The sequence below is a fragment of the Fomitiporia mediterranea genome (assembly GCF_000271605.1).
Source record: "Fomitiporia mediterranea MF3/22 unplaced genomic scaffold FOMMEscaffold_4, whole genome shotgun sequence".
Taxonomy (NCBI): Eukaryota; Fungi; Basidiomycota; class Agaricomycetes; order Hymenochaetales; family Hymenochaetaceae; genus Fomitiporia; species Fomitiporia mediterranea.
This window is the reverse complement of record NW_006760389.1, coordinates 1,546,034-1,558,692: the sequence shown is the minus strand read 5'-3', so window position 1 is coordinate 1,558,692 and position 12,659 is coordinate 1,546,034. Positions and strand designations below refer to the sequence as shown.

Here is a 12,659-nt window from a genome sequence, read left to right as displayed (position 1 = left end):
CTTATACAAACTTTACAACTGATTTGCAAGTCTTGTAATTACTTTACAATATACATACAATACTTATGTTACTTTACAAAGTCTACAATATATTATAAGAAATACGACTTTTTCCTGATGTGGTGAAGGTAGCAGGATAAATCTATTACTGAGAATGAAGCTCTGCAATTGTTCACTGCGTCAGTTATTTATTATCCATACGTTTGCGAACTTCTATTGCAATTTGATAACATGTGCACACCACTTGGCAGTATCTAAGTGAGCTAGTCATGTAGCAATGTACTTGTCAATCTTGTTTACATTGTGATGATACATTGCTTTGACCAAGTCGAGGTAGGATTGATAGGTCCTGTATAGCAAAGTAGGGATTGTCACTGCAAATGGTGTCTGCGAATAATTTGCTGATGACTAGCGCTAGTGGCGTGCTACAAGAATTATGACAATGGCTTGTAGTTTGAAGACAAAATTGACTCTCTGAGCATTAATGGCACATGCACACAACACAGATTTGCCACCAGATCGCTTGTAGGGATGGCTCTGACGTTTGCTACTTTGCTCTGATCATTAGTTTGCTTCGCATAATAGGTTCCAAGTGCCGCGGTTGTTCTCCTCTGGGTAAGATACAAGAAATAGAACGAAATGTAGACACGCCTCAGCGTCCTACTGATCTCTCGCACGCGATGGGATGAGTTGCCGGATAACGATAGCTCCATAGATAAAATGCGTAATAGTACATTGGAGATTAGCAATCAAGTTTTTGTCAAGATCCTAGGTCACAATAGATCCTCTCCAAGATGAGAAGTCCAAAAATACCGACTGCACTATGAAGCAGTAGCAGCAGCGGGTGCTGGAGCAACAGGGGGTGCATCCTCCGTTTTCGTTTTTTTACTCGACTGGATCACTGGTACACCGACTCCACGAGTACCAGCATCAGGTCCACCGTCTGGTTCGACCGCGCGTTTTCGTTTCTCGCCCGCTTGCGTTTCGCCATTTCCTTCTGTGGGCTTGTCTCCAGAGGGTCTTTCGCCTCTCCTGCCTTTTCGATCTCCACCTCTCGCGCCTCCGCGCCCGCCCCTTGCTCCGCCACGACCGCCTTTGGAGGATTGACGAGTTGCGATGGTCATCACGCGACGTGCGGCATTCTGTGCACGCTCCACTAGGAATGATTTCTCTTCCGCCTCTGTCCACATTGCTATTAGTACACCTGAAACGATAGGAAAGAGAATTAGACAGACGGACCTTCTGCGGGTAACCAGGTGATTTCCTTCCCGTTGATGGTTTTGATCTTTTCCTTGATAAACGCAATGTCTTCGTCGGTGAGAGCCTTGCTGAAACCGACAAGGCCTTCGCTTGCGCCCTTCTCGTATTTGATGAAGGGTGCGTGCTCAAACCGCTCTTTCATTGGCGCCTAAATAAGCGACCTAGTCAATCATGATACTCTCAATAATCCAGGGAGAAGGACGTACCTTGACTTCATCGAACGTCAGGTTACCCTCGATACCAGTGAGCTTGAAAGCGCTATTCTTGACGTAAGGAATTTCTGACTCCTCTACGCGACCACCATCCTCATCGATAACTTTCAGTTTCTTACCCATGAAGTCCAAGAATACTTCAGGCTTTTGCGCTTTCTCTCCTTTCCCATCTCTCTTCTTGTCTCCCCTTTTGTCTTGGCGAAACGCGTTGAAGTTCCTCGCGGGAATATTCGTCTCGTTCGACCTCCTCCACTCTGCAGCCTTGCCCTTAAGACCCTTCTCTTTGACCTTCATATCACAGTATGCGTCTCTGAAATTAGAGGTAAACAACGCGATAAAAAGGACGCAAAAAAAGGGGAAAAAATGGGTAAGCCAAATAAACATACTTAGACATGGTCAACAGCTCAGTATCTTTCCATTTAGGCTTGGGGTCCAAGCTCAGGAAACGCTCAGCGCTCGAGACGTCTGCATACTCGACGAATACAGAACCCTATAGCTCGCAAAATCAAAAACAGTTATTTATGTCGGATCGCTGCTGGCTCACCTTGAACTCCTTTGTATCGTATTTTCGGCGCATCCGGACTGCATTTACACGTCCGAACGCATCGAAATATTTTTCGAGTTCCTCCTGCAACCCAGGATATTCGCTACCAAACCCTTTCTGCTCTCACCCCCCCCAATAAGCAAGAGCCTTGCGAAAACACAGTTGTAGAGAAATAATGAGCTTACAGCATATATGCTCCTCTCGAACTGGCCCTTGGGCTCCTTCACCTCCGTCCTTCTCCGTACGTTCGTCCCGGATTCTTCTACCTCCAGTTCAAGGCTCGGTCTGAGCGCGCTCACGAGCCAGTCATTCCCAAGAGATGAGAACTCGCGCATGCGCTTGAAGGATCCAACCGTTTTGATGGGTACCCAGTGCTCGGCGTTAGCAGTGTGAAGTGTCCACATGAACCTACGGCAATTATTGAGCTACATAGAGACGAGTAATGACTGTGTGCGCCTACCTGTCATATGGCAAGTTGGAATCGGAGAAGTAGAATTCAACTGCAGTTCGTCTGGACGTCAGTATTCTCTTTTCGACAATCAGTTGCTCTGTACACAATTTCTCACTTTGTCGGCAGGCCCTATTCTTTTTCTCATCATCTGTCTCTCCCTCCAGTATTTCTGGAGCTGGAGCAGGTGCGCTCGAGTCACCATTCTTGTCCACCTCGATCATCTCGTGTTCCTCTATGTCGGACTTCGCGTCGTCTGCCGTCTCTTCAGTCTCCATTTTCTCCTCAACTTCGATAGGATCTGCTACCATTTCGACGTCTGCCATAGTTGCAATATGAAGAGTATGGCCAGCAATTTGTAGAGTTGAGGAGAATGGTTGAGGCACAAGTATGGGTAGCTCTCACGAGACTAGTCATAACTTTGAACCGTAAATTTGATGATCCTTATGTAATCTGTATGGAAAATCATGCGTAAAAATTAAAATAAAATCTGCCATGTATGGTTCCGGCATCTACCATCCTCATGAAAGATAATCCTCCTTGACTTGTATTATGTCTTACAACAGATTAAATCCGCGATCTCGAAGAAGAAACTCGAGAGACTTTCAGTGCACATTCACCAAACTCTAACTGTGCGTAGATAGCTCTTGAGATGACTTTACGGCTGACACTCGATTCTGGGTCGCGGATGATTATCATGCCAGACTCGGTATCAAATACAAGAGTATGGAAGATAAGCTGTATGCTTCCAAGGGCAGCCACACCTTTCTTATCGTGAATGGTGACCGATGCGCCTTCCGTATGAAGCTGTTCCATGAGGCCCTGGCCAATTACGACGCACAGCTGTCCTCAGATACATACAATGGACTATATGCCAAGCGCAGTGGAAATTGCGAGAATACCGCACGTTTTTCAAATTCCTCTATCCAATTCGATGGCCTCCTCGTTTGGCAGCTGTGAGAAACAGGGCTTGTTGAAACGGCGTGCCGGCTAACCGAGCCAGTCGGCGCCCATATGCATCTTCAATTCTCCAATTCTTCGCGACAAAGCTTCTCCCGTCCTATCTCAATGGCTCCAGTCATGCAGTCATGCATATCTCGGCCGCTCAAATCAGTACAAGTATTTGCCTGTTCACAGTGTGGGATACTTTCTGTCCACTCTATCAGGTTAGGGCCTCTCTCGTTCTTCCTCTTCTTCGTGCCATCAACCCCTTCAGACCATGAGCACATCCTCAGTCAGCGGGAAGCGTACATTCGATGAAGAGAAGCATCATCATGCGACTGCGGAATTCAAGGAGGTTGATGAGGCTGCTCAATTATCCGTTCAAGGTTCCGTTGACCCGGTAGAGGCTATCAGAATACGGTACGCAACTCTGCAAACTCTCATAATAGACGTAATGATACCATACTATATTGTTGTCACAGACGTAAGATTGACAGACACATTCTACCATTAATGTGCAGTGCGTGCTTGCCTAACATCGAAACGACTAAACAGCCCTTTAACAGTAGTGATAGTTCTCTATTGGATTCAATATATGGACAAGACCACACTCGGGAGTTCTGCAATTCTTGGGATCAGACAAGCAACACATTTGGACGCGACGGAGTACAATTGGCTGGGCACGATCTTCTACATTAGCTACCTCATCTTCGAGTACCCTCAGAACCTCGCGCTTCAGCGCTTCCCTGTTGGCAAATGGATGAGGTCAGTTGACTGAAATGTTCTATTTTTAAACCGTATCGGGCTGAGCAGTGTCGCGTATAGTATCAATATTTTCACGTGGGGTGTCGCTTTGTGCTCGCACGCCGCGTGCAAGAATTTTGCTGGGCTATTTGTTGTGCGCTTTATTGTAAGCTATATTTTCGCGTTTCACCTTTACCATTGCTTAATATATGTTAGCTCGGAATATGCGAAGGCAGCATAACCGCTGGCTTCATGATCGTTAGTGCAATGTTCTATACTCGCAAGGAGCAAACACTTCGCGTTGGATATTGGTGTACGACATAAATATCCTATTTCGAAAGCATGCCTGCTTACAACCTTGTGATTTAGTCTTGATGAATGGCACGGCCCAGATAATGTCTGGCTTTATTGCCTTTGGGTCACTACATATCAAGTCGTCGGGATTTGAGCCGTGGCAATGGCTAATGATCATATGTGGAACATTGACTCTTATCATTGCGGTTTGCTACTGGTTCGTGTCCCTAGTGAATGTACTGTTTAACCGTGCTCATGTTAATCACGAAGGTTCTTTTTCCCGGATTCTCCGACGAATGCATGGTTCTTGACTCCTAAGGAGCGAGTGACGGCTGTCAATCGCATTAAGGAAAACCAAGCAGGTGTTGAGAACAAACATTTCAAGAAAGAGCAGTACGTGGTCTTCAGGCTGATGCACTTAACTTGATATCTAAACGCTGCCTTAGGATGATCGAGTGTTTGACCGATCCAAAGACCTGGATATTCGCCCTGTTTTCTTGCCTTGATAATATTCCGAACTCGCTCACAAACCAGAGCAGCCTAATCATCAGCTCGTTCGGCTTTACCACCCTGCAGACGACTTTGCTTGGATGTGTCAGCGGGTATGCCGAAGTTTGATATACATTTCCGTACCATTCACTGACAAATATCTCGTAACAAGACTAATCGAAATCATCACTATCTGGACAGGAGTCAACCTCGCAGCGCACTTCAAGAACAGCATAGCCTACGTTAGCGTAATCTATTTCATACCAAACATCCTGGGCGCGATCCTCGTAAGTGTATTACCATGGTCAGATAAAGCTGGCCTTCTAGCGAGTGTGTATATCACTGGAGTGGGAACGACTGGTTTCGTACTTGCACTTGCGTGGGTGAACCAGACAACTGCAGGACACACGAAACGCGTCACGATGAATGCAGTCATGCTTATCGCATACTGTATCGGGAATGCCATCGGCCCACAGATGTGGCTCGCAAAGTACCTACCTCGGTATGTCATTGCCTCATATTTCACCTTAACCCTGAACGCGAAGTAATAATATATGTTTAGCTACCATGTACCCTGGGGCGTGATTGCAGCTTGTTACATCATTTGCCCACTATTGATGCTCCTTCAGCGACACATCCTCGACAAGGAGAATAAGAAGCGTGATCAAGAACTACCCGATGATACGTACGACGATGTCTGGGTGAAGGTTACGGATGAGAATGGGGATATAGTCGAGAAGAAGGTCGACAAAGCCTTCCTTGACCTGACTGATCGTCAGAACCGTGATTTCCGCTATGTCCTTTAGTATGACTTCGATTACGAAGCAATGCGTTCTTGAATGACCTGAACTATAATCAAGTCGTTGCCTCACCTATGATTGCCTTCCCGCAAGTGTTGATTTGTGCTTAACTGGCATCTGGAAAGGGATGATGGATACAAAGCAGGCAGTGACCTCAGAATGTACAGCTTACAAGGTTACCCTCGAGTCTACCTCTGGCGTGAAAGGTCACGATGAATAGCTCAGCCAGTGGCCGAATCGACTTTCATGTATCCCATGCTAGCATATCCGCTGAAATTCATGACTAGTGGATGGGCACGGCAAAAGTTCATATTTAAAGAGAAGGGCATGTGGTATAGCAAATTACCCCAATTGAGAGTTTGTAAGGGCTATTTTGTGTCTTGAAAGACGGCAGCTAGTCAAAGATCAAGTGTTCCACTCAGCTGTGTCCGCCATCACATGATCCTCAGCATTCTCCAATGTACTGCTTGACTAAAGCACCCTCGTACGTTCAACTGAGGATGGTCCAATGTGTCCAACCAGAAAAAAAAATTCTGAAGCTCACATAATTTAAAATAGCTCAAGAACGCAGTCATCTACTCCTAGAGTACCATAGACTTGGTAGTAGGCGATTACTTGAACATTTTAAGTTAACAAATGCTAGATCAGAGGTAGTGAGGTGAAGAAACAAGGCGAATGTACTATAAAGTCAATCTCGATATTGGAATAGGTATTGGTCGCGATCGCCAACGCATTTAGCAAGAAAATAATGTCTGTCTTGGATGTGATGCTGCACTCTTTCGCAATCAGCTGTAGAAAACGGGTATAGAAGCCAATCACAGCCGACTAATTCGTCCCATATCTTCAAAACGTTCCAACGTGACTCCAGCATGGTGCATAATGCGTCAGCACATTCACGCAAATCCCCCACGACTGAATATCCGCAGAAGTAAAACCACCTAAGATTGGGGCATAAGATGTAGTCATGTTTGTCGCGAGTCCGAGAATCTGTGCCTGCACCGATTGGCGCCGAAAGAGTCTCAAAGAGCCGTGTTGAAATGGTACCGTGAGCCAAGTTGAGCACCTGAAGTAGGGGGAGAAGAGGTAGAAGGTGCACGATCGTTCCTTCGCCCGCACAGGCGCCACTAATGTCCAACCGGGTTAATGGCGGTAAGGAATGCTCGACAAAGGCCAAGAGACTTCCGCCTTCATCCCCAAAGTAATGAAGTTCTTCCAAAGCGGGGAGGACTAGTTTATCGATCACTAGGACTGAAGAAATATCCTGCAATGAAAGGAATTGAAGGCTGCGCAGGATGACAGAACGATTCTCGTCAAAAGATGGTTCGGGCGTGTCGTTAAAGGCAACCGTAAACCTCTTCAAATTCGGAGCCGCCTTGAGAAATTCTACACACTGTCGAACCGTGAAAAGTCCATATAGATTGAGAAAAAACGAACGTGCCAAGTGCATGGGGTTTTCTCCAATTTTGAGACGAAACGGACCATCTAGATGTAGATAATCAAGTTTCGAAGACTGAGAAAGATCGACACTTCCATCCTCGTCGAATCCATCACTATTTGTGAGCTCAGAGGATAAGCGAAGTGAGGTTAATTTCGGCATATTGTTGAGCTTTATACCCGGAAAGCTGGATGATTTTCTGAAGTTCCAGAAAAAGTCGACTTTCCCCCAATGCCACTGATGAGAGATCAACGCTAAAATGACGTATTCAGCTGCGTCGATTTGCTCTGGAGATGCGTCACCCTCGAGAATGCATTTGAATTCGAAGTTGAATGGTGCCCTGTTCGACCTGCGGAGCCATGTATCGAATATCTCAATGACTCGTTTCCCGTGTCTTCCGTCATAGTAACAACACAAGTAGGTCCAGAATACATCAAGTGAGAGGGTTACGTTGCGCCATCGCCGACAAACGCTCGAAATCCTTATCGGTATCCCAACGTTTTCTTCCCTGCAATGCTCGTTGCGCACACATTCATGAAAGATGTCGCAAAGCGTCTCACAAGGGAGAGAATCAACGTTCATAGGGTAAAAGAATGTCTACAAGCTAGTTTCCTCGTGCTGAATGGCAATGGCAAAACGGCAGCTTCAGTCCGACATTGACAACAAGTACAAATATTCTATTTCAGATATTGTCAATCAACTGACATACTACAGTATATCAATTTTCTTTACTTATGGAACAAAAACTGTTGAGGTGATTGGTAGATGTGGGTGCGAGAGAGGACAACAGTTTCGACAATGACTAGTTTGTCTTAGGGTCACGCGAGGTCAGGTGACCTAATCCCCTTCCTGACACGATTCACTAAGTAGTCAACAAATTCCCTTGACCCCCTTGACCGTCATATGACCGAATCGCACTGTAAACTTACGAGGTGTTACCAACCCGCGGTATCGGCTAATTTGCCTTGAATCCACGTTCAAGTAAACGAGTGCTCCAATTGACACTGGCTTCACGGCACTTAGTCGACTTGTATTTGGAGGCGGTAGTGTTTAAAACCATAGAGAAGTCTGATGACGGCTATGTTCTATTTGGTAACTTTGGACCTCTGAAGTATCAAGTGACATGGCTCAGCTAATATCCCGACTAAAGTGCCTTTAACCCAGCTTACTGACAAATGATGATCGCTAAATTAAAGGATCGTGTGATTACAGTGAACCGAATCAAAGGAAACCCGGCAAGTGTTGAGAATAACTGCCAAAAAGGGGAGTAGTACATGGAAGTTACCACTATTTTAACAGTCCTTGACCTTTCTCATTCTTTAGAAATGCTAGTAATAGTATACCTGAAGTCCCGGGATTTTTTCCTTGCTCTCTATTCCGTGGTCCCGCCAACGTCACAATCTCTCTTAGGGACCAACAGAGTCCAATCAATACTGCTTTCGACGTCGCATCGTTCGAGACATTTCTTTTGGCAGAGTATGGTAGTAAGCTGTATCTTGTTACAGTCCTCATGTTTCTTGGGATAAAAAGGTCTCTGTCAAAAGATTATCACTATTTTTATCGTCATAAATCTATCCTTGATCCTTGATTAGAATTGTCTGTGGGGAAGTGACCTACTGTACACCAAGTACGATTTCTCGTCAGCATGCACGTCAAGATGTTCGAATTGCACAATATTGTACTTGCTCTTATGTGGCTGCATCAAACGACTGCACAGTATACAACGCATATTACTACAAATGCAATCATATTCATCAATCCTTCCTCTGTGGTAACTTATACTAGCCAAGAGGACCACGACCGCGATTCTGTACCTGCCAGACGAATTAAGGAACATGACGAGGTATTTTTGGACTTGCGGGCCGCTGGAATCATGCATTCTGCTGTGTTCCTAAGGTAGCTACCTGTTTTCCATTTCATTCTCGGTTTTAACTGGTTGGTTAATTTTGTTGTTACGCAAAGATACAACGATTGTCCGCAAGGGTTCTATTTATGTTTTCATCTCCCCGTTGTCCGTCTAACGCGTAAATCGGTGTTTTCTCGAGCCATGTTGGTATCAGATACGTTGATCCGATGTTCTTATCACATGTGGGGTTTCGTATCACCTCAACAGTTCGTGCCTCCACCCGTGCGGTTCGTCGAAGCATGCTCAAGATACTTTATTACGTATCGTAAATATCCAATGGAGCTTTATATAGCAGAAGTAATTCTACTTTCCGCAGATTATTTTTGGCAATGTGCTAAAGTCCTTCCATTCTCGGAAAAATCGCAGCGATCATGTGCAGGTTCCGATACCTCGGCACAGGCAGAAATACTACTAAAACGAACGGATCAGCGTAGGATGGTGTTTGCGCGACGTGACATGCTTCAATGGCAAGTGATCGAACCGGACTTCCGAATGCTGGCTCCATTTACTTTCCTATTTACTAAATGACACTGGCAGGAAGAGAATGAAGACTCCGCCTTTGAGTCGACAGAAGGCCACTCCTGTGGGTACTTGCTACCGTGGGTGGGGACCCGTATTGTACCTCAAAAGGGACGCAGCATCTGAACAAGGGCAACGCTAAAACTGTCCCGCCATCTTTGTACCACACTTCTGCATCCAACTTCTGCGGCCTCCAGGCTAACTTCGAACGCATACCTGTACAGGTTCATTCCCATCCCAGCAGCATCTTCCTTCTTGCCGAACACGAATATGCACTTTCCTGCTCACGAATAATAATTCCCGTTCCGAAGTATCCCAATACTTAAGGTCTCTGTCTCCCATATGCTCCCCTCCCGTAGTACGACTGTCCGTTTTACCATGAGTTCCTCATCATTGAAGTCTTCATCTCTCGAGGAAAAGGATGCCGTCGACGACGAGAATCGCTTCCACGCGACTGCGGAGTACAGGGAGGTTGATGAAGCTGCCCAGCTTTCTGATCAGACTGTTGTTGGCCCTGTAGAGTCGGTCAGGATTCGGTACGGCATACCCTGTCATTTATTGAGTAAGAAAGGACTTAGTCAATTACAGACGCAAAATTGACTGGCACATTCTTCCCCTGATGTGTAGTACGTATTTCTTGAGATTATCTTTGCTTCCGATACCGCCTTATGAATTATATTCTAGTCCTCTATTTGATCCAGTTCATGGACAAAACCACGCTCGGGAGCTCTGCTATACTTGGTCTCAAGACAGACACGCACTTGAACGCAACCGAGTATAATTGGCTAGGAACCATCTTCTACATCAGCTACCTGATTTTCGAGTATCCCCAAAATCTGGCTTTCCAACGGTTTCCTGTCGGAAAGTGGATGAGGTCAGTATCAGACGCGACCATTCCCTTTCGAATTATCTAACCTAGGCTGTCAAACCACAGTATCAATGTCCTTGTTTGGGCGATCGCTATGTGCTTCCACGCCGCATGTAAGAACTTTGCCGGGCTTTTTATCGTACGTTTCATCGTAAGTATGGTTTAGCCTTCAACAGGCTCTTGCGTGCCTGACAGAAGCACAGCTCGGAATGTGCGAAGGGAGCATCACTGCGGGATTCATGATTACTAGCTCAATGTTCTACACACGCAAAGAGCAGATTACCCGATTCGGATACTGGTGTAAGCATCTCTCATGCATTTGAAGCGGTCACCACTAAGGGAGGTTTCAGTTTTGATGAATGGCACGGCTGAAGTTATCACGGGTTTTCTTGCTTTTGGATCTCTGCATATACATACGCCAAGTTTTGAGCCCTGGAGGTGGCTAATGATCATTTGCGGGATAATTACACTCATAACTGGCATCTGCTACTGGTGTGTTCTCAATAATGTCTCCCATTAATACACAAGTATAACGCCGTCCCCTACAAAGGTTCTTCTACCCGGATTCCCCGACGAACGCGTGGTTCCTTACCCGCGAGGAACGTGTTATAGCTGTGAATCGCATTAAAGAGAACCAAGCCGGCGTCGAAAACAAGCATTTCAAGAAAGAACAGTATGTAGTCGCTGAGTCATCCAATACCGCATATGCTTAATCGTGCTTAGAGTGATAGAATGCCTTATGGAAATGAAGACTTGGATTTTCTTTTTGTATTGCGCCATCCACGATGTCCCGAATTCTCTCATCAATCAAAATAGTATCCTCATTAATTCTTACGGTTTCACTACGTTTCAAACTACTCTGCTCAGCAGCGCCAGTGGGTAAGTTATCATGTTACATTATGTACTCGCACCGTAACCCTCTTTCCGTCAGGATTGTGAAAATAGTCGGCATATTAACAGGTACACATATGGCGGCATACTTCAAGGATAGCATTGCCTACGTCGGGGCGGCGTATTATGTACCAGTCGTAATATGCTCTATCCTTGTCAACGTCTTGCCCTTATCAGACAAAGGTGGACTACTCACAAGCATATATCTTACCCAAATCAGCACTACTCCTTTTGCGCTCTCACTTGCGTGGGTAACGCAGACAACAGCTGGTCACACGAAACGTATTACAATGAACGCGATCATGCTCATTGCAAACTGCGTAGGAAATGCCGTCGGTCCTCAGATGTGGCTAGCGAAATATGCCCCTCGGTACGTTTCGCATTTAATGCAAACAAGTCTGAACCTAATAATCACTCCGTGAACTATAAGTTTTCATGTTCCATGGACTGTTATCGCGATCTGCTATACCGTTGCTGCAGTGCTTCTTCTAGTTCAGCGCTATATGCTTAAGAAGGAAAACAAGAAGCGTGATCGCGAACCACCAGATACCACGTATGATGATGTTTGGGTCAAGGTCACAGACGAGAATGGAGAAGTTGTCGAGAAAAGGGTTGATAGAGCATTTCTCGACCTTACCGATCGTCAGAACAGGGACTTCCGTTATGCGCTTTAGCATCTGTATCCTTTTTTATATTTGAATTCAAGAACATTTCAACGGAAAAAAATGATTTCTTGTGGAGGCCATTATGCACAAGCTGGCCGTCTTTTCTGTAAATTTGCCTGTTCAGATAGTGACATAATACAATGTGTAGTGCAAGCCTAAACACTACTTCAGGCTTGGACGTGCTGAAATGCACCATTAAACTTAACATACTAACGTTTGGACTAAAGTACTTACAGTCATGCAGGTTATCAGGCATAGACCTCAAATAAGTAATCCAGAGTGATACAAGGTATAAGATATTTATGTGTACATGCTATATACAATAACTTTTGAGACCCAGAGAAATGCCACAGACATCACGAAAAAGTCGCAACAAATGTAATTAATAATAGCAAATGTAATGTAATAATGTACTTATATATCAATTACAATTCGAAATTATAATTATACTTTGCTTGTAATTGAAATGTAACAACTGTATATAAATGTAATACTTATACAAGAATTGTATTATGCTACAATTGTTTTTTGAAGCAAGTAATGTTACTACTAGTATCACTACAATATTATATGTGAGACACAAGTACTTAACTTTTATTGTTAATATGTTAAAATTGTAATATAAATTAATATACAATAGTA

The 12,659-nt window shown here is 44.9% G+C and overlaps 4 protein-coding genes across 4 annotated transcripts; 2 read left to right on the top strand and 2 right to left on the bottom strand.

Moving 5' to 3' along the window:
- Positions 1-692: 692 nt before the first annotated feature.
- On the bottom strand, positions 693-2,787 carry FOMMEDRAFT_120041 (uncharacterized protein). The gene is made up of 8 exons (XM_007264540.1): positions 2,583-2,787; positions 2,477-2,516; positions 2,202-2,424; positions 2,017-2,133; positions 1,859-1,962; positions 1,467-1,782; positions 1,240-1,408; positions 693-1,180 (listed from the first exon to the last, which is right to left on the bottom strand). The coding sequence occupies exons 1-8, from the start codon at positions 2,773-2,775 to the stop codon at positions 822-824; spliced, it is 1,521 nt and encodes a 506-aa protein (XP_007264602.1). The 5' UTR covers positions 2,776-2,787; the 3' UTR covers positions 693-821.
- Positions 2,788-3,683: 896 nt separating this feature from the next.
- FOMMEDRAFT_104986 (MFS general substrate transporter) lies at positions 3,684-5,739 on the top strand (the record flags this gene model as incomplete). The annotated part of the gene is made up of 10 exons (XM_007264539.1): positions 3,684-3,826; positions 3,889-3,926; positions 3,982-4,171; positions 4,232-4,316; positions 4,367-4,463; positions 4,520-4,661; positions 4,715-4,837; positions 4,891-5,046; positions 5,106-5,435; positions 5,496-5,739. The coding sequence occupies 10 exons, from the start codon at positions 3,684-3,686 to the stop codon at positions 5,737-5,739; spliced, it is 1,548 nt and encodes a 515-aa protein (XP_007264601.1).
- Positions 5,740-6,421: 682 nt separating this feature from the next.
- FOMMEDRAFT_153945 (uncharacterized protein) lies at positions 6,422-7,750 on the bottom strand (the record flags this gene model as incomplete). Its single annotated transcript, XM_007264538.1, has 1 exon — positions 6,422-7,750. One exon carries the CDS (start codon positions 7,748-7,750, stop codon positions 6,422-6,424), a length of 1,329 nt encoding a protein of 442 aa, XP_007264600.1.
- Positions 7,751-10,179: 2,429 nt separating this feature from the next.
- Positions 10,180-12,026, top strand: FOMMEDRAFT_80714 (membrane transporter; the record flags this gene model as incomplete). The annotated part of the gene is made up of 9 exons (XM_007264537.1): positions 10,180-10,219; positions 10,278-10,467; positions 10,528-10,612; positions 10,665-10,761; positions 10,812-10,953; positions 11,012-11,134; positions 11,185-11,340; positions 11,393-11,722; positions 11,783-12,026. Coding segments are annotated over 9 exons (1,407 nt in total), but the record flags the coding sequence as incomplete, so codon positions are not given.
- Between the last annotated feature and the right edge of the window lie 633 nt (positions 12,027-12,659).